This window comes from Schistocerca nitens, chromosome 1 (genome assembly GCF_023898315.1).
Source record: "Schistocerca nitens isolate TAMUIC-IGC-003100 chromosome 1, iqSchNite1.1, whole genome shotgun sequence".
Classification (NCBI taxonomy): Eukaryota; Metazoa; Arthropoda; class Insecta; order Orthoptera; family Acrididae; genus Schistocerca; species Schistocerca nitens.
This window is the reverse complement of record NC_064614.1, coordinates 425,774,395-425,794,728: the sequence shown is the minus strand read 5'-3', so window position 1 is coordinate 425,794,728 and position 20,334 is coordinate 425,774,395. Positions and strand designations below refer to the sequence as shown.

At 41.9% G+C, this 20,334-nt stretch overlaps 1 protein-coding gene across 1 annotated transcript in view; it reads right to left on the bottom strand.

Annotated features, from left to right (window-relative positions):
- LOC126250508 (ileal sodium/bile acid cotransporter-like) overlaps nucleotides 1–18,778 on the bottom strand; it is a 209,181-nt gene extending 190,403 nt beyond the window's left edge. The window contains exon 1 of the mRNA XM_049951565.1: nucleotides 18,602–18,778. Coding sequence (XP_049807522.1) covers nucleotides 18,602–18,609 — 8 coding nt within the window. The 5' untranslated portion in view covers nucleotides 18,610–18,778. The remainder of the gene's footprint in view (nucleotides 1–18,601) is intronic.
- Between the last annotated feature and the right edge of the window lie 1,556 nt (nucleotides 18,779–20,334).

The following is a 20,334-nucleotide window of genomic DNA, read 5'->3' as shown; positions in this document are numbered from 1 at the left end:
AATATTCGTTTTCTCGTTCTTTCGTAAATTTTTAGTGTAGAATTAATTTCAGTTAATGAGTCAAATTTGGGCTCCTCCCACTGACATGATTTATGCTGCGGCTTTCCTCTTCATTTATGTCCTCATTAAAAGCTTTGACTAATCGACGTTCAGATCATTAGCTTTATTTATGCCCGTAAGTAGGGTCCAGTCGGAGTCTTTGATTTCCACTCGTTAGGTGAAGTGGTGGGCAGGAATGGTGTACCAACACACATCGTATTGTGTGTAGCAGAGTGTAATTTTGGTACCATTGCCTTCCCATTTCCTCCTTCCCTCTCTCAGTCACGAATTGTGCGTGGGAAGAATGACTGTCGGTAAGCACGCGTATGAGGTGTAATTATTTTGATTTTCTCATCGTGGTATTTTCCCGGATCGTACTTGCGAGGACGTCATGCATCGCTCGACTCTTCTTGGAACGGACGCGTTCGGAATTACAACAGTGAACGTCTCCGTGACCCGCAGTACCTCTCTTGAGCGTCTCTGTAACTCTCTCGCGGCTACGAAACGATCCCGTGACGAATCGCACCGATCTTCATTGGATATTCTCTCTCTCCCTCTCTCCCTTCCTCTCTCTCTCTCTCTCTCTGTCCCCCACTAATAACCAAGAATTGGTCGAACAAGTAGTGTTTTGTAAACCACTTACTATATTTCCCATAGATTTTTGAAATGAATCTCATCTTAGCGTCTATTTTTTCTACAGTTTGTTTTACGTAGTCATTTCACTTTAGGTTCCTCGGGATAATTATACATAGGCATTTTAGTATAAGGACCAGTCAAATGAAAACTAGACAGACAGAAAAAGTAAGTAAACTGTTTACTATTTCAAAGTAATCGCTGTAACTACTAATATTTGTTTCACTGTGAGATAAGACGGTCAATGCCTTCACTGAAAAATGTTGGCGGTTGTCTACAAAACCATGATTGTACCCTGGCGGGTACCTCTTCGTCCGAGGCAAATAGACGATCACTTATGTCTTTCCTCAGGGCTCCAAAATTGTGGATAACACATGGCGAGAGATCGAGACTTCGTGGACGATGTGTAAGGGCTTCCCAGCGATACTTCTACAGCGTAGTCGAAAGAATCTGCCAATAAAATACCCGACCACGTGTCACCAAGGTAGTTTCGACTACGTTGCAGATGTTTCGCTGGGAAGCCCTTACACACCGTCCACACAGTCCCGATCTCTCGCCATGTGTTATCCACAATTTTGGAACCCTGAGGAAAACATTAGTGGTTGTCAATTTGCTTCGGACGAAGAAGTGCACCCCAGGGTACAATCATGGTTTTGTAGGTAACCGCCAACATTTTTCCATGAAGGCACTGACAGACTTGTCTCACAGAGGGGTAAATCTATTAACAGTTGTGCCGCTTGCTTTTGAAATACAAACAGTTTAATTTTACCCGTCTGCCTCGTTTTCATTTTACTGCCCTTTATATTCCCAGCGATTTTTCACGAGTAGTATAATCGAACAGTGGATCTCTTCGGCCAATTATACGCAGTGCGTTAAATTCATTTACGTTCAAGGTCAACTGCCTGTCAACACCAGACGACTGTAACAAAATACCGGAAGGCCTGCGGAGGATCTTCCTGCATTTCGCTACGGTCTTCCGGTATTGCAACCTTTGTGTCGATGACGATACCGACCGCGAGCAGTCTCACGGAAGCTCCACTACTATCCATTAAGTCACTAATCTTCATTCAAAGCAATGACCTGTAACTCTCTTAAGTTTCTCCCGAAATTACATCGGCCGGTTTTGTTCCGTTAAGACCAATGTCTCAAGCTCTATGTGCAAACAAGTCCTGAATCTAGGCACAAATCTGGCCCGGCAATCAGTATACTCTACTTTTTTTTTAAAAAAAAAAAAAGAAGAAGAAGAACAGATAGAGCGGAACTGTCTCTCTTGCCTTCCGGAAGATGAGGAACATGGCGTTAAGAACAGCGGCAGAAGATGACTGACAGGAAGTCGCAATTAATAAAAGCAACTCCAAGACCATTGTAACCTCTGATCGCCATGAAGTCTGCTTAACTCTTCTCCGTATAGGGAACAGACACTGGCTCATTTGCTTCTGACATGCCTCTCTTTTGTAACTATATTTTAACCGTCTTCATTTCACAAGAAGTTTTTGTAAGGCAGCTGATAACAATGGCACTCAGCAGCAAAAACATACAAACAAACAGAATCACAGTACCGGCCTCTTTTCTTTTTATTGTTCTGGTTTTAGTTCCTGCAAGCACGAATACTCTTCGGGACAAGCTTCTGCTAAACCTACCGTGGCAACAATTTGGAACCCGCGCTTTACATTCACAATGTGCCAATGCAGCCTTTATAAAGAAAATAGTTTAGTGTAGTCGTTATAAGGCACAGAAATGAATGAAAACGAACAGGCGGTCCGTCCCCTGACAATAGCGGACAAATCACCATCTCACCGATGAGTTAACAACATTGGTCGACATCAGGCCAAGCTATCTGCCGAACAGGAATGAGCTAGCGTAAACAGATCAGGTATTCCCGACACTAAATCGCTGCACAAAATGACCGTGATCAGTGTCCGCAAGTTTGCCGCAAGAATTTGGGCACGTTATGTATAACGAAAGGAAATGCTATACAGAAAGAACTGAAAGCAGACTACGGTTTCACGTAAAGACGGCGCCGCAAAAACTGAGCACGAATTCTGAATGGGAAAGAATGTGGCAAAGGTTCGGTCGTGTCCTTTCAAAAAGAATATGTCTAACACAAGTCGTGGTTGCAAAATACTAACATGAATTCTTTATAGAAGAATTGAAAAACTGGTAGAAGCCGACCCTGGACAAAATCACTTTGGATTCCGATAAAATGTAGGAACAAGTGCGGCAATACTGACCCTACGACTTATTTTAGAAGGCAGGTTAAGGAAAGGCAAACTTATGTTTATAGCAGGGCTTAACAACTGGCCGGTTTTGAGCGCGAGTACTAGCGTCTGCTCAGGCACGTGCTCGCGAGCAGGTGCAAGGTCGCGGTGTAGGGAGGGAGGGGAGGGAGGGGAAATGCGCGCGCACGTTTGAATGTGATCTCGCGTTCTTAGCAGATTTAACCAGCTATCTGAATGCTTTGAACATTTTACTACAAGGTAAAGATCTGCTAATTACTCATTTCATAGATCGAATACGAGCTTTTAAAATGAAATTGACACTTTGGGTGAGTCAGCTGGAAACAGGAAACCTAGCTCATTTTCCTAAATTATCATCCATGCAAGATGTTCACAAAGACTGAACGTTATTCGTATAGTTTAGTTGATCAGCGCTTTCAAGATCTGACAGCACTAGACAGTGATTTTGATCTGTTCTCTCCATATTCAGCGAATATTTAAGAGATTCGTCCTGAGCTGCAGCAAGAAATTATTGACCTGCAGTGTGACAGAGAATACAGAGACAAATTTCAGAACAAGAAAAACATTTTGGAATTCTACAGATACTGCCCTCACGATAGATTTCCTCGTTTGCACAAACTGGCGGCTACAATAATATCAATGTTCGGTTCCACGTATGTTTGTGAACAACTGTTCTCTGCAATGAAATGTAACAAGACACGCCTGAGAAACGCATTGTCTGATCGAAATTTAAACTGCACGCTGCGCCTAAAATGCACAAGAACAATTACTCCGAACGCAGACGCAATTGTAAAGGGCAAAAAGTACAAGATAACCGAGAATCCCACACTTCAGTGACACCTTTTATTGTGTAACAGTTCACAAATTAATGCGAATGTAGAGGCATACACTAAGCTAATAAAATTATGTGGCACGTGTACATTCTCCTTTATTTGTTTCATTTGTCGCAGTAATAATTCGTGAGTGATATCCCTGCAGGTGGCCGCGGATTTACATTGACTGGCGGCAGCTGTTGTGTGCCCCACGTGACTTTCCCCACTCTCCGCTCTGGTCCGGTAGTGGGGGTAGCGTGCTCCCGCTGCTCCGTGCTCGCGCACGTATGTTATGAAGCCCTGGTTTATAGCATTCGTAGACTTAGAGAAAGCTTTTGACAATGTTAACTGGAATCTCTCTCAAATTCTGAAGGTAGCACAGGGATAAAATACAGAGAGCGCAAAGATATTTAAAATTCGTTCAGTAAACCAGCCGGCAGTTACAAGAGCCGAGGGGCATGAAAGAGAAGCAGTGGTTGACAAAGGATTGAGACAGGGTTGTAGCCTTATCGCCAATATTATTCAATCTGCACATTGAGCAAGCAGTAAAGGAAACAAAAGAAAAAATTTGAGTAGCAATTCAAGTCCAGGGAGTAGAAATAAAAACTTTGAGGTCTGAGATGATGATGTATTTCTGTCAGAGACAGCAAAAGACTTGGAAGAGCAGTTGAACAGAATGTACAGTGTCTCGAAAGGAAAAAGAACACCAATAAAAGGAAAATAAGGATAAAAGAACTTAGTCGAAGTACATCAGGTGATGCAGAGGAAATTACATTAGGAAACGAGACACAAAGTAATAGATAACTTTTGTTATTTGGGTAGCAGAATAAATGTGACGGCCGAAGTACAGAGGATATAAAATATAGGCTGGGAATGGCAAGAAAAGCATTTCTGAGGATGAGAAATTGGTTCACATCGTATACAGATTTAAGTCTTACGAAGTCTTTTCTGAAACTATTTGTATGGAGTGTAGCCATATATGGAAGTGAAACATGGCTGATAAACAGTTTAGACAAGAAGAGAATAGAAGCTTTCGAAATGTGGTGCTACAGAAGAATGCTGAAGATTAGGTGGGTAGATCACGTAACTAATGAGGAGGTAGTGAACAGAATTGGGAAGAAAAGAAATTTGTGGCTGTATCTGCTAGAAAAACGGATCGGTTGACTGGACACATTCTGAGACATCAAAGGATCGCCAACTTAGCATCGGAGGGAAGTGTGGGGGATAAAAATTGTAGAGCGAGACGGAGAGATGAATATAGTAAACAGATTCAGAAGGATGTAAGTTGCATTAATTATTCGGAGGAGAAAAGGCTTGCACAGGATAGAGTAGCATGAGGGGCTGCACCAAACCAGCCTTTGGACTCAAGACAACTACTACTACTACCACTACTATTACTACTGCTACAAATCTAACATTCGCCTTAAATGATTTACGGGAACCATGTAGAACCTAAATCTGTACGACTAGAGGAAGTTTTGAACCCCCGTCCACTGGAATGAGAGGCCATTGCCTGAAACAACGCTCCACCTCACTTAGCCCGAATGGTAATGGTCCGCGTACTCTCCTCCCCCCCCCCCCCCCACCACCACCAACCTCATAACTAAAATTGCTGTCGTTGCTCTGTTCAAATGGTTCAAATGGCTCTGAGCACTATGGGACTCAACTGCTGAGGTTATTAGTCCCCAAGAACTTAGAACTAGTTAAACCTAACTAACCTAAGGACATCACAAACATCCATGCCCGAGGCAGGATTCGAACCTGCGACCGTAGCGGCCTTGCGGTTCCAGACTGCAGCGCCTTTAACCGCACGGCCACTTCGGCCGGCCGTTGCTCTGTCACCGAGCAGATTTTACGTCCGTTTCTGCTTCTGGTTACTGTAATTTGCATTGCATGGAGAGCAATATGTTACGTATAACCCCAGATATTTCTTAATAGACGAATCTAGAAAACAGAAATGTCGATGAAATAGAATCTGTTAATGGTTAACGCTACGTCAACATGAAGGTCGTTCGAGTCAGTTAACTAGCCTTGATGCATGTGACATTTGGATGAACGTATTTAGGAAAGAAAAATTTCTTCGTCTACTGTGATTTCAATCCGCTACCTAATACGAAGAACATGTCGCACTGAAATGAAACTTACCACTGATTAGATACGGGAAAATGCATAAATAATCAGTAAGATTACATAACTGCAAATAACCTCTGAGTTGGAGAATTCAGCTGTTTGTATATGAGGCCACGAAACAACGGCCTATTTTTTCCTCAACCGCATCTCAATACGATGGGTGACATATTACGTTTTTCCAACTCAGCATGCCAGAAGCACCGTTCACGTGACCAGTGCAAACCGGGGCGTTTGCGACTTCCGAAAAACGTGAGCAGACACGATGATACACTTGATAGCAGTCCATCCATCAACGGACGGTGTCGAGCAACAATAACGGTCGTTGCATAGAAATGACTATGGAAACTCGTTTTTCTAATCATATTGAATCATTCTGAGGATTGTTCGAGTATGCACCATTCTCGAGCGCGATTCACCAGATAATTTTCCTCGAGTCGAAGGAAATTTTTATTCTTGGTATTCTTGACGGAATAAGCAACACTTCGTCGGACATACCGAAACCTTAGTGACACCACTTCGTTAAATTATGCTCCCGCCATTTCAGCAATCCACCTCGTTTACTGGGATCTTCGAAGAAGGTGGAAACTTTAAGCAGTTATTCTAGCCCTCTGCGAACTCGCCTTCAGTACCGCAACGAACACCGGCAGAATTTGTTTCTCAATTGCTCCGACTCCCTCAGCGCTCTACTGGGCAGTCAATAAATGTTCCCAGCAGAAAACGTTGTACGGCATTTACAAGATTCTCTTCTGTAGCTGCAGAAGCACGCAAAGGCGATGGAATTCTGCTCGGCGCCCGGGCAGGCGCCAATAAAGGGAAACGAGAAAGATGACGTAGCAGCCAAGGACAGAGTTTAACAATGTATGATGCACATACAGGCTGTGAACTCGCTGTTTATACTCTGACGAGCGGGCAGCAAATGTAATTGGGGACCTGCTTTCTATCTTAGCTGCTGTCGAGACGAGTGTTTTTCGTGTTTTATAATTTTGTGAACAGTCCAGGCTCCACATTAAACTTTTAGGTTGAAGGTTTTGTGTGTTGCAGGGTAGCTGGATGATCCTTTATTTATCCAGTTATCACCCAGCCATGAATTCTGCTGTACTGTTTTTATATCTTTCATTGAGTCTTTCTTCTCTTAATTGATTTTTTACAATTGGTTGAATGTACGTGTTTTTGTTTTGTGTGTAGTGTGTGTGTGTGTGTGTGTGTGTGTGTGTGTGTGTGTGTGTGTGTGTGTTAGGTGAAAGTCACGAGCTGGAATGTACCGCTCAAATCGGCATCGCAACATGGGATTACACGTTCGTAACCACTGCCGACACACTTCGTAAAGACTAGCGCCGAAAATGACAGAAAGGGGATGCTCACGAGCTACATAGCTTAAAATCAAGAGCAGAATGGCACGTGAATTATTTACTAAAGTACTTTACCTAATAACCAAGACGTGATGATGACCAATGCGCATGTTCCGTTGCAAGTGCTGATCCTGTAAAAGTACTTCAAATACATCCGTACAGTCATGGGAACCAAGTCCTTTAAGGTTTCCGTGAATGACAAGTATTAAGATTTTGAAGAAACTTGAACCTATTATTATTGGGAAACTACTTTACAGCTCCTAGTGACCAGTCACGTTCTGCATTATTACACATGCAAGATAAGTATTGAAAGACAATTGAAATTTGCCGTAGGTGCAAACATGTTATCGAACGCAAGCATGTGGCAGAAAAAAAGATTTAAATACTTTTATTACTACGAATATGTTTAATAGCGCATCCAAAAAGACGAAAAAAGCATTGACGAAATTAAATCTGTTGTACAACCAGATGCGGGTATTGTCAGCGTGAAACGATTCACCGAGAGGATGGGCAAGATACCAGACGCCTACTTCTGAACCTGAGAGATGCTTGCTGATATTTGATTTTCAAGATTTAACAATCTGCCTTATTATGGTTCAAATGGCTGTGAGCACTATGGGACTTAACTGCTGTGGTCATCAGTCCCCTAGAACTTAGAACTACTTAAACCTAACAAACCTAAGGACGTCATGCACATCCATGCCCGAGGCAGGATTCGAACCTGCGACCGTAGCGGTCGCGCGGTTCCAGACTGCAGCGCCTAGAACCGCTCGGCCACTCCTGCCGGCTGTGTCTTATTATCCACGGCAGATGACGCCAGGTGCCATCGCTATAATGCAATGCATCAAATGCTCATACTTACGATCTAACAGCAAATAATGTAAGATCCAAAGCAGATCTAAATGTGGTGGCTCCCCACCCACTTCTATTTAGTAATTCTCTTTATTACAAAGGTGCCAGGCCCAACGGCAACTAACATCACGAGAGGAGAGTATCGCAGAAACTGAGCTTTATTCACAAAATCCAGTTACAAGAAAGTCCAGCTGTGTTAATCCTACTCTAGGGCAGTTACAAGTGGTCAAAGCTCTTAGCACCATCTCGAGGAAATGTTGTGAATCGACTGCAGGATAAGAGGCCAACACGGTCTCGACTGACACCGCAGAAAACAAGTGACTAACGAAGCTATTCTCAAAAATTATTACAATGACAGTCACAATTTCTATTGTCACCAATTGTCCAAAACCTGCATTCGACTCTCTCACAGTAGATGATGCAACGTATTACATCTCATCCGCCGAGATAGGAGCACATAGGGACGATCCTAAGGTCACCAGATCCATTTTTGCAGAAAATCGAAATTTTGGGACTGGTGGTTAAAAATCGGCAAGATAATTGCGTAAAATTCGGAATACAAAAGAGGGCGTAAATGTCCAATCGTTAGATAAATATTTTCTTATACTGTGAACAAAAGTGGCACAACTGTACTGTTCATGAAGTTTACTAGCATTAGGTCGGTAATAAATATTTTATAAAAAAATGAACCAGTGTTTTTCATTAGTCTTTCTGACATCCATGACGCCTAGCTCGTCCACAGAAAATCCTTTACTAAAAAATTGCGCATTAGAGGGTTAAATATGAAGATACAGACTTAAAAAAGTAGTGAATGGTTGGTTGGTTTGGGGAAGGAGACCAGACAGCGTGGTCATCGGTCTCATCGGATTAGGGAAGGATGGGGAAGGAAGTCGGCCGTGCCCTTTCAGAGGAACCATCCCGGCATTTGCCTGGAGTGATTTAGGGAAATCACGGAAAACCTAAATCAGGATGGCCGGACGCGGGATTGAACCGTCGTCCTCCCGAATGCGAGTCCAGTGTCTAACCACTGCGCCACCCCGCTCGGTAGTTGTGAATGCTTTGCGTTTGTTATGAATAGTAATGAAACGTTAAAAGATAAGCCGGATTGGTGTTTAGGACTGTTAGTGTAGTTAATGAATATACCTGAAGTCACCTGCCTTCCGCTCTGGGTTTCTCAGTACAAATGAAACCAGGAAAGGAACTAATGGGCGCACGCGGGGGGCGTCACAGTACTATCTTGCTGTTGACAGGTACTTACTGCGTAACGAGCAAACATCACCTTGTGAGACAGGCGAGCGAAACAAATCTCGCTCGAACCCGTGAGCACTAATAACGACAGTTGGTTTGGCACTAACCCTAGCAGTGTACACCTCTGAAATTGTCACACGAACTTTACATCAGGATAACAGTGACCTTTAATTATTTGCTGTAGAAATTGCCAGAATATAGAATATTTTGTGATGAAATAGAATACTCATACACTAAACGCATTTTATTTCACCCCTGTCATGTACTTTTTCAGTCAATATTAGCATTAATACATCCGAAGTTCGAGACTAAGTAAAAATTGCCATGGAAGCTTTTCAGTGATGAAACATGAAAGTGATCAGAATCTAAAGACTCTATTTGCAGTTTAATTAGCTGATGAAACCATTTATTTAATAAAGTGCACATATTACACAAATATTTCCAGGTGTTCTCAGTTATTCATAAATCGGTTCATTCGTGATTTCCACACACTTAGAACATGGACTACAATGTCATAGGCAACTGGTTGGCTCTTCAATTAGGGACAGCTGTGTTCCAACAATGACCATTCGCAGTCTGAAATTCGGCAGACTGATTAGTTTCGCCACTGACAGTCACAGCTGCAGTAGCATCAGCTTCTGCGTCATTTTCGTCATGAAAGTCATTTACATTGCTTTCACGATTGTGTTCTTCTAACAATGATTCTCGTAAGACATCTTCCGTTAGTAAAATACCATTCCTACATGCCATTTTCACATAGACGTACTTCACACTCGGCGATGGAGGAGCTACGCGACGTGTACTCTAGGGTCACAGTGACCCTTCAAAAAATATTTCTGTCAAATTAATTAAATAACATTGTCTCACAATTTCCAACGTCCGCCCTCTAGTAGGTCTCGCTCAATGCTGAATTGTCACTGGTGTTAGCGGTTGCGTATCTGCGGTGACGCATGCACAGTTGAAAACAAACTCCAGGATCAGAGTGACCCAGGTGTACACTTCCGGCATTAAATTTCTGCGTTCGTTAGGTTTGGTATGTCGGCCGGCCTGCAAGTAGTTCTTCGGCTGTGTTGCCCAGCCAGTCCAGGGGATAGAATGTATTTATATTAATGTTTCTACATTTTCTCCACTTAAATTTTCGTCTGCAATGCTCGAGTACAATTCATGGTGACCTACGTGTCGAGTAGGATCATCACTTCAGTAGAGGTTGTTTGCCACCGTGAAACGTTCTGACCAACAAGCCACTATGCACCATTTTTCGGACAGCCAATTTGGAGCGCGGAGCAGAAATCACTTCTGACTGTCGGCCGTTGCTAGAGCGTCAGACCGAGACTGGCATCGGTCGGCTACTGTGACGCGAATACTCTCCTCTACTCCTTATTGTTCGGACTTCGAGCCGACACCAAAACTAACGCCGTTGCATGACCTCATTGGCTGACGGTCGGGCAGGCCGGGCGCGCCGTCTGTACTCCGTGTCAGAGAATACACACAAACTGAAGTATAAGTTCTCCTTTCGTTACAAAGCTCCCTTCAGATGTCCATATCACTCCCTATCCTGACCCTGAACAGCTGCGACTCAAACCCATCAACGAAACTACAAGGCCAACTCCCCAGTTCCACCATAGAAACACGATAATTGACTGGATTCATACACAGGTGACACTTTGCTTTCATTCTATCTTATAGTCAAACAGCTGATATCGGGAGTGGAAAGAATGTTGTAATTCGTGATGGCTGAGAGATTATCAGGTGAGGACTCCCAAACTGACAAGAGAACCTCCCCACCGCACCCCCCTCAGATTTAGTTATAAGTTGGCACAGTGGATAGGCCTTGAAAAACTGAACACAGATCAATCGAGAAAACAGGAAGAAGTTGTATGGAACTATGAAAAAAATAAGCAAAATATACAAATTGAGTAGTCCATGTGCAAGATAGGCAACGTCATGTACAATGTGAGCTCAGGAGCGCTGTGGTCCCGTGGTTAGCATGAGCAGCTGTGCAACAAGAGGTTCTTCCCTCGGATGGAAATTTTACTTTTTTTTTATTTTCGCAACGTTATGATCTGTACGTTCGTTCATTGACGTCTCTGTTCACTGTAATAAGTTTAGTGTGTGTTTTGCAACCGCACCGCAAAACCGTGCGATTAGTAGACGAAAGGACGTGCCTCTCCAATGGGAACCGAAAACATTTGATGGCAAGGTCATAGGTCAACCGATTCCTCCACAGGAAAACACGTCTGATATATTCTATACGACACTGGTGACGGCATGTGCGTCACATGGCAGGAATATGTTGTCGACCCACCTAACTTGTACACTTGGCGAATGGGTAAAAAGATTCTTCTACCCTGCCCGATTTAGGTTTTCTTGCTAATGTGATAATCACTCCCAAAAAAGTGATCAAAACATAAGAGTTTGTCACATAAACAGCAATAAATGAATGCAACAGTTTCACAGTCGCACAGTTTTCCCTGTGCTCTGTCAAAACATATGTTTTTTTACGTTTTCATACAACGTCCCCATACTACGGCGCAGTTACCTCGCATCGGACGGACGGACAGATAATAATTGTCTGAAAATAAAAAATTAAACTTTTCACTCCAGGGAAGACTTGAACCAAGGACCTCTCGTTCCGCAACTGCTCACGCTAACCACGGGACCACGGCGCTCCCGAGTTAATAATATCCTTGATGTTGCCTATGTTGCACATGGACTACTCAGTTTGTACATTTTGCTTATTTTTTTCATAGTTCCACACAACTTCTTCCTGTTATCTCGATTCATCTGTGTTCAGTTTTTCAAGGCCTATCCACTGTGTCACCTTATAACTAAATCTCAGGGGGGGGGGGGGTGCGATGGGGAGGTTCCCTTGTGAGAAACACGCATGAGAAGAGAGGTTTTGTGCGAGAATGCTTAAGGCCAACCGGTATTCGCCGAACAGCGCGTCCTAATTCATCGATATTGAGAATATCGATGGAATTTACGTAGTGCATTAGAATCTGCTGATTCCGTTCTCTGGAACGAGTATTTTGTTCCGGGAAATGTTGACGGTCAGACAGAGCCGTTTTATGACGGGCTGATAAGGCGGCGGAACGCTAAGCGGGCTTCCACTACGTTGGCTGAGAACGTAACAAGGTCACGAGTCGGCCGGGCTTTTCCTGACGTAATTCTCCGAACACCGTTCCGCTATGCCTTTCGAAATTAGTGACACGGCAGTACACGGCTTACTCCTATCTGGTCACAGCACCGGCTCCTCCGGGAGTAACTAAAGCCTCATTGTCTCTGACAATGGTTCCGACCTCTAACAAGGACAGCACCGCATCGGCATTTCGAGCGGGCACATTCGGAGATAACATTTCGCGCAGTGAACAGTGACTACGGCGCACTCAAAATGAAATCATATGAACATTTCACAAATCAGTTCTGAAAACAAGTCACTAAGGCCGTACCGCTCTCAAAATGTCATGTTGTCAACTTTGCGCTTCGTGATTTTAGCTGCAGTGATTATACCATTAACTCTCAGTTTTAAAACCAGATCTACAACCAAAACAGTAAACACACTGCCGGCTGGTGTGGCTTCAGTCTGAAACCGCGCGACCGCTACGGTCGCAAGTTCGAATCCTACCTCGGGCATGGATGTGTGTGATGTCCTTAGGTTAGTTAGGTTGAAGTAGTTCTAAGTTCTAGGGGACTGATGACCTGAAATGTTATATATTAAACACTACTACACATTGATCTTGCCAAAAGCCGAGAAGCGATTCTTCTTAGTGTTTTAGATCTCAGGGGCACTCTGGGATGCTCTCTGGGCACTCTGGGAAGATCTCTGGGGTCTCTGGGATTCTCTGGCGTACTCTATTGGTCTGTCCAGGTTCATCGATATTTGTTTATTTTATTGTTCAGTTTAAAGTTGCGAAGCATCGTTATCTATCTCGTGAGATTTTTTTTTAAAAAGACTATTTATATTATCACTTATAATTCTTATCTGTTAAATCTATTAATTATTTGTTTAATTATTATAATCAATCTATGGGTTGCAGGGGTTATGACCCCTGGGGAGGTGGGTGGGTGTTGATGCATGGCTGTGTTGAGTTAGCAGCTGCAGCTACGTAACGACATGTAATGAGAGAAAATATGGAGAAAGGAGGAGTTGCCATATATGTCAAAAGTGATCACTGTGCAAAAAGTATAGAAACAAAAAAGTTTTGTGTAGAGAAACATATAGAAGCATGTGCCTGTGAGCTTAAATTAAAGAAAGGCACATTTATAATTGTAACTGTATATAGGTCCCCATCAGGAAATTTTCATCTATTTCTGAAAAATTTGGACTCCTTGTTGTGCTATCTGTCAGACAGGGGGAAGCAAATTATTATTTGTGGGGACTTCAATGTAGATTCTCTGAAAGAGGGTAATAGGAAAAATGACCTTGAAGTATTACTCGGTTCTTTCAATTTGACACCAGTTATTGATTTTCCTACTCGGGTGGTAAAGGATAGCAGCTCACTGATAGATAACTTCTTTATAGACCAAGATAAGTTTAACCAGATAAATGCTCAGCCTGTTGAGAATGGTCTTTCTGATCATGGTGCACAGCTAGTTACAATATATGACATAGCTCCATTCAGCAATACTAAACAGTCCTCCAAAGCAGTACGTTCAGTCAACGATTTAACAATTGCAAGTTTCAGGGAAAGCCTACTGCAGTTAGACTGGGATTAGCTGTACCGTGAACCTGATGCCAATTTAAAATATAATTTATTTCATGACTTTTTGTAAATGCATTTGAAAACTGCTTCCCCAAGAAAATAGTTAAATATACTCGTAAGAAACCTTGTAACAAACCATGGCTTACTAAGGGCATAAAAATATCTTGTAACCGGAAAAGGGAAATGTATCTGACAGCAAGAAAGAGTAGTGACCCAGAAACTATCAAACATTATAAAAACTACTATGTTATATTAAGAAAAGTTATAAAAAGATCCAGAAGTATGCGTATCATGTCTGAAATCAGCAACTCTGATAATAAAATTAAAACAGTGTGGAATATTATTAAAAGAGAAACAGGTCAACCAAGAGCACAGGAAGACAGTATTACCATCAAATTGAATGAAAACTTTACGAACAAAAAGTCAGAAGTTGAAAATATTTTTAATAATCATTTTCTAAATGTTGTGGATGTAGTAGGATCCAGGTGTTCATTAGAAGATGCTAGGCTGTTAATGGAAGAGGCCATACCTATGCAATTTGATACAATTGAAATCTCACCCACTTCTCCCTCTGAAATTAGGAAAATAATAAACTTGCTTAAAAGCAAAAACTCACATGGAATTGATGGCATTTCCAGCAAAATACTAAAATCTTGTTCTCAACAGATAAGTAAGATTCTCAGCCACCTGTGTAATAGCTCTCTGGAACAGGGCATTTTCCCTGATAGACTGAAATATGCTATTGTTATACCTTTGCATAAAAAGGGGGATAGATCTGATGTCAACAATTACCGTCCAATCTCCCTTCTAACAGCTTTATCCAAAATTTTTGAGAAAGTAATGTATTCAAGAGTAGCTTCACATATCTGTAACAATGAAGTACTAACAAAATGTCAGTTTGCTTTCCAGAAAGGTTTTTCAACAGAAAATGCCATATATGCTTTCACCAATCAAATTTTGAATGATCTGAATAACCGAACACCACCCATTGGGATTTTTTGTGATCTCTCAAAGGCTTTTGATTGTGTAAATCATGAAATTCTGCTAGACAAGCTCAAGTATTGTGGCATGAGTGGGACAGTGCACAAATGGTTTAATTCGTACCTAACTGGAAGAGTGCAGAAAGTTGAAACAAGTAGTTCTCATAATATGCAAAGATCAGCACATTCCTCAAACTGGGGAACTATCAAGAATGGGGTTCCACAAGGGTCAGTCTTGGGTCCTTTGTTGTTCTTAATATATATTAATGACTTGCTATTCTATATTCATGAAGAGGCGAAGTTAGTTCTCTTTGCTGATGATACAAGTATAGTAATCACACCTGACAAACAAGAATTATCTGATGAAATTGTCAATACTGTCTTTCAGACAATTACTAAGTGGTTCCTTGTAAACGGACTCTCACTGAATTTTGATAAGACACAGTACATACAGTTCCGTACAGTGAATGGTATGACGCCATTAATAAATATAGACCTTAATCATAAGCATATAGCTAAGGTAGAATATTCCAAATTTTTAGGTGTGGTCATTGATGAGAGATTAAATTGGAAGAAACACATTGATGATCTGCTGAAACGTTTGAGTTCAGCTACTTATGCAATAAGGGTCATTGCAAATTTTGGTGATAAACATCTTAGTACATTAGCTTACTACGCCTATTTTCACTCGTTGCTTTCATATGGCATCATATTTTGGGGTAATTCATCACTGAGGAATAAAGTATTTATTGCACAAAAGCGTGTAATCAGAATAATAGCTGGAGTCCACCCAAGATCATCCTGCAGACATTTATTTAAGGATCTAGGGATATTCACAGTAGCTTCTCAGTATATATACTCTCTTATGAAATTTGTTGTTAACAACCAAAGCCAATTCAAAAGTAATAGCAGTGTGCATAACTACAATACAAGGGGAAAGGATGATCTTCACTATTCAAGATTAAATCTAACTTTGGCACAGAAAGGGGTGAATTATACTGGCACTAAAGTCTTTGGTCACTTACCAAATAGTATCAAAAGTCTGACAGATAACCAACAAGCGTTTAAGAAGAAATTAAAAGAATTTCTGAATGACAACTCCTTCTACTCCATAGAGGAATTTTTAGATATAAATTTTTTTAAAAAAACAAGAAAAAAACAAAAAAATATTTTAAAAAATAAAAAACACAAAAAATGAAAAAGTTGTTATATTAACTTAAGTATGTTGTTAAATTAACTTAATTATGTCATGTATTGGAAAATTTGACTGGTTCCACATCATTACGAAATATCGTATTCATGATCCATGGAACTAGTATTAATCTAATCTAATCTAAGTCCCATGGTGCTCAGAGCCATTTGAACCAAACACACTGCCTGATAAAAACAGTCAAACACTAAGAAGACGTAGTCGCAAGTAAATGCGCAGAACTATCCGCAGGTTTGTAAATGATTCAGAGTTGCAGTTCTCTGTTACCAATAGTACTGCCGCCAGAATGCATTATTGTTGTTCGTGTTTGGTGGTGTTACCAGTGGGGTACTGGTAGGGTATATAAGGGTCGTAAATATAGTCAGGTGTTAAGCTATCGCTGAAGGACACCGTAGGGCAATCCTCGTGAGGCACAGCGTTATCAACACCTGACAGAGTTTGAAAATAAGCTCATTGTGGGACTTCATATAGTTGACTGGTCAAATCGAGCATCTCCAGATTAGTGGGCTTTCAGATGTGGCAGTAGCATGCAAATGCGATGGCAGTCATCCTGCACATTAATGAACTTGCAGACAATATTAATAGTATTGTCCATTGTAACTCCTCATGGCGTAATGAGTAATCCATTACATTTCGGGCATGCAGCCGCGCAAATATTACTTCGTCCACTGATATATCGGGCATTACTGTCCAGCCATCCTCAGACCTAGACCTTTGTCTTAGTTGCAGATCATCCTGTCACCATAACCAAGACGTCAGGAGGAGGAGGAGGAGGAGGGGTTGGGGGTACAACTGCACTCTAGGCCGAGAGTAAACCATTTCACTTACTGCCTCCGAATAACTTTCTGCGTTCACAAGGAATACGCAGTTCAGCTCCTTAATTAACTACGCAGGTGTTAAAAGAATTAGTTCGCAAGATGGAATCGTATCTCTACATCACTGTTTCGGTTTAAGTGAAATTCTAGGAGTGCGAGCGGGATGTATTGATGACAATCACTCTGAATTAACAATGAATTGTAGTTTCACCAAGCAAAGCTTGTATTCTTTACCGTTTCTCGAGAGAGCACACATGGAACCTAACAACAACATTACTTTTCTTCTTCATAATTTACTGTCTGCCACCTATTATCTCGAAGTGAACTTCCATTTTTTACATCAATGTTATCAGCTGTTAGTGAAAGGAGCTACTTACTACCGTCTGCAAAAGTAGTTAAGGTAAAATGACCAGATTTCCAAAATCAAAATGTGGGACCCAAATTAACAGTTGAAATGAGTCTATATTTTGCTGAAACTTTCGTTAATACTACATACACAAAATAGTTCTATATTTTCAAAGAGAATCAACACATTCCACACTGAACGTATTTATTTCATCAGTCCATAAAGCATCTCCGTTAGAGAACAGACTTTCTGAAGCAACATTAGTGCCAGGTAGAGCTAGCACAAAAGCAGTAATGAGGTGCAAATTTTTGCTGCACATATCTTGGGACGCAACGAAGTTAACAATGATAGGTCATTTTTCATCAACACATTTAACATTTCTTAACTCATGGTTTTTCACTTCCCTTACATTTTTAATATCGTTCACTTCCTCAAAAAGTTCAGCTCCACATTTTTCCTCACAATATTTTCATTGAACTCTGCAGAAGTTTTGACTTCACTGAGCCGACTTCCAAAGAAGAGCATATTTGAACTGAACACAGTTAAGGAACCTCAAAAATCGTGTCTCGTTCAGATTTGTTTGATCAAAGATTGTTTTCTTTATTCTGCGTGTGTGCAAATTTTTTCTTCGTTTGGTTGTGCTAACCGTTACTTAAAATCCGCTATTTCAAAATATAAGGGACAGTCAATGAAAACGGCTCAACATACGTCGCGTACGTACTTTTTTTTTCGATGCAACGGGTCACTTCAGATAAATAAGGGACGATGCCGTAAAATACGGGACATCTGGTCACCGTAAGTTAAGGCCGGAATTAGCCGTGGGAGCGCGCGTGCAGCTGTGCAAGAACAACCACGTGCTGTCACCAGCGTGCGTCGGGTTTGCTCATGCGTTGAACTATATCGAAAGGCGCCACTTAAAATAGGCGGAAGCGGATGACAGCAGGGATGACGCAATATTCGACAATACGGTACCAATGTTTACAAACAGCGGCATTCCTGGGAAACGTCTAAGAAACCTTGCACTGTCGTACGGCCGTTAACATGCTATGTTCCAATTATTTGTGAAATGGAAACTGTGCCATTGTCTAATTATTATACAGAATAAAATGACGCTCATATGACAAGATGCAATTTTGTGGCTGGTGTAAACAATCCAGCGCACTATGAAAGATTGTAATCTTGCATCAGCCCGTGAGAAAAGACGCTTTCTCTTCTGCGTTGTTAACAGCGATGATAGCTGAGCTTACCGAATCATGATCGCCTACTTCGGATTCCTTGCGAAGTCGATGGCGCCGCCAGGTGAAGTCGAAAGCACGCACGATACAATTTTCAAACACTGTGCGCGGAGACGTATCCTCGTCGAAGATAGTAGCACAAGTAGGAGGCACTACGCAGCTTCCACGGTCTGCGTAGTTGGACGCACGTAGCAGACTGAGCGCGTGGAGTAGCCAGAGCGCGCAACAGGCGGCGCTCATTCGTCCCCCACCCCGTCGCCCTCCCCCCACTACCGCGGGAAGCGGCTCGATCCCCAGAAGGTTGTTCTTTCAGCTGGGCAGCGGGCTGACGTAGAGCGCCGCGCGCAGATGAAAGCCGCGACCCGTTTTTTAACAGCGGAACTAACAGCGCACGCACGCTGCTTTCTCCGCAGGTTGTAGCACCAATTTATTGCAGTTTCTGTTCCCGTTAAACTGTCGATTTGCTCTCGCAGTGGCATCACCAGGTCTAAGATTCAAAGGCTTAAACCCCAGTTTGCAGTAGCGACTGTCTCATCGAAATCGACTAACCGTAGTGGGTGAACGTCATACACCTGCATGCAAATCAGCTATCAACCAAATCTTGAGTTGGACATTGAATTCAATGATCAACGCTGGTATCGAAATCGACTAACCGTAGTGGGTGAGCGTCATGCACCTGCATGCAAATCAGCTATCAACCAAATCTTGAGTTGGACATTGAATTCAATGATCAACGCTGGTGACTGTACCCAGCGTGTGAGAGATTATTTTTTTTCTAAGTCATCAATGGCAAATGCAGGTGGCGCACAAAAAACCGGCATCTAATCTGCACTAGTCATTGTCGCCCGCCAGCTCTCATCTATCGCTTGGAATTGCCAGTAAGAAAATCGCTGCGACTTGGTTACGACGTGTAAAGTAAATATCTCTGCGAGAAGTATCCCCTTCACGATGAATAGCAAGCCACCGGCTCATTTAACCCCAGGAATACCAATGCATTTTTCATAACGCGCATTATCACGGAGCAGGGGATTACTTTACGCCCAACACAAAAAAATTTGAAAAAAAAACTAAATTCGTTAATGGTTATTGACTTACATTACGAACATACTTCTTGAAGACGTACTGATGTGTTAGTAGGATCCAGAACACGAAAATATATTTTAGCGCACTCTTAGCGCCATCAACATTTTTTTTTTTTTTTCAGTGATATGCACCACCCAGGAGGGGAGCTATTGATGTGTAAGTAATGTCCTGAACGCTGAAATACTGAATATGACTTTAAATGGGAAAGTGACATCTGCTTCTGCAACACATATTTTTGGGTAATGTTTAACTGGAAAATTTAAAACATTCACAGAATCTGGTAGAAGGAAGCGTTATAAACAATAAATATTTTTCCGGAATCTTAAAATACAAAGTAACTTTATCGATTACAATATTTTCAAAAAGTGGACACAAATTACTCCCACCCCCACCCCCTCCCCACCTCCACCCCAATGGTATAGCTTGCACAGAACTCGGTGGACGATGCACACCAATCAGTTTTCATCGAAAGCGCTGAGCGAGTCCATTCAATTGTTCGGAGGGAGGGCCGATAAGTGTTTTTCACCTTTCGCCATGTCAGTGATGACAGAATCGAGGAGCGCACCCTGCAGCCTTTCTGAAACGATTTTACAGAAACTAATCGGTAAAAAAATTTCATTTTTAATTTAGTTATAGCTTTTCGTGTCAGATTCATGATGATG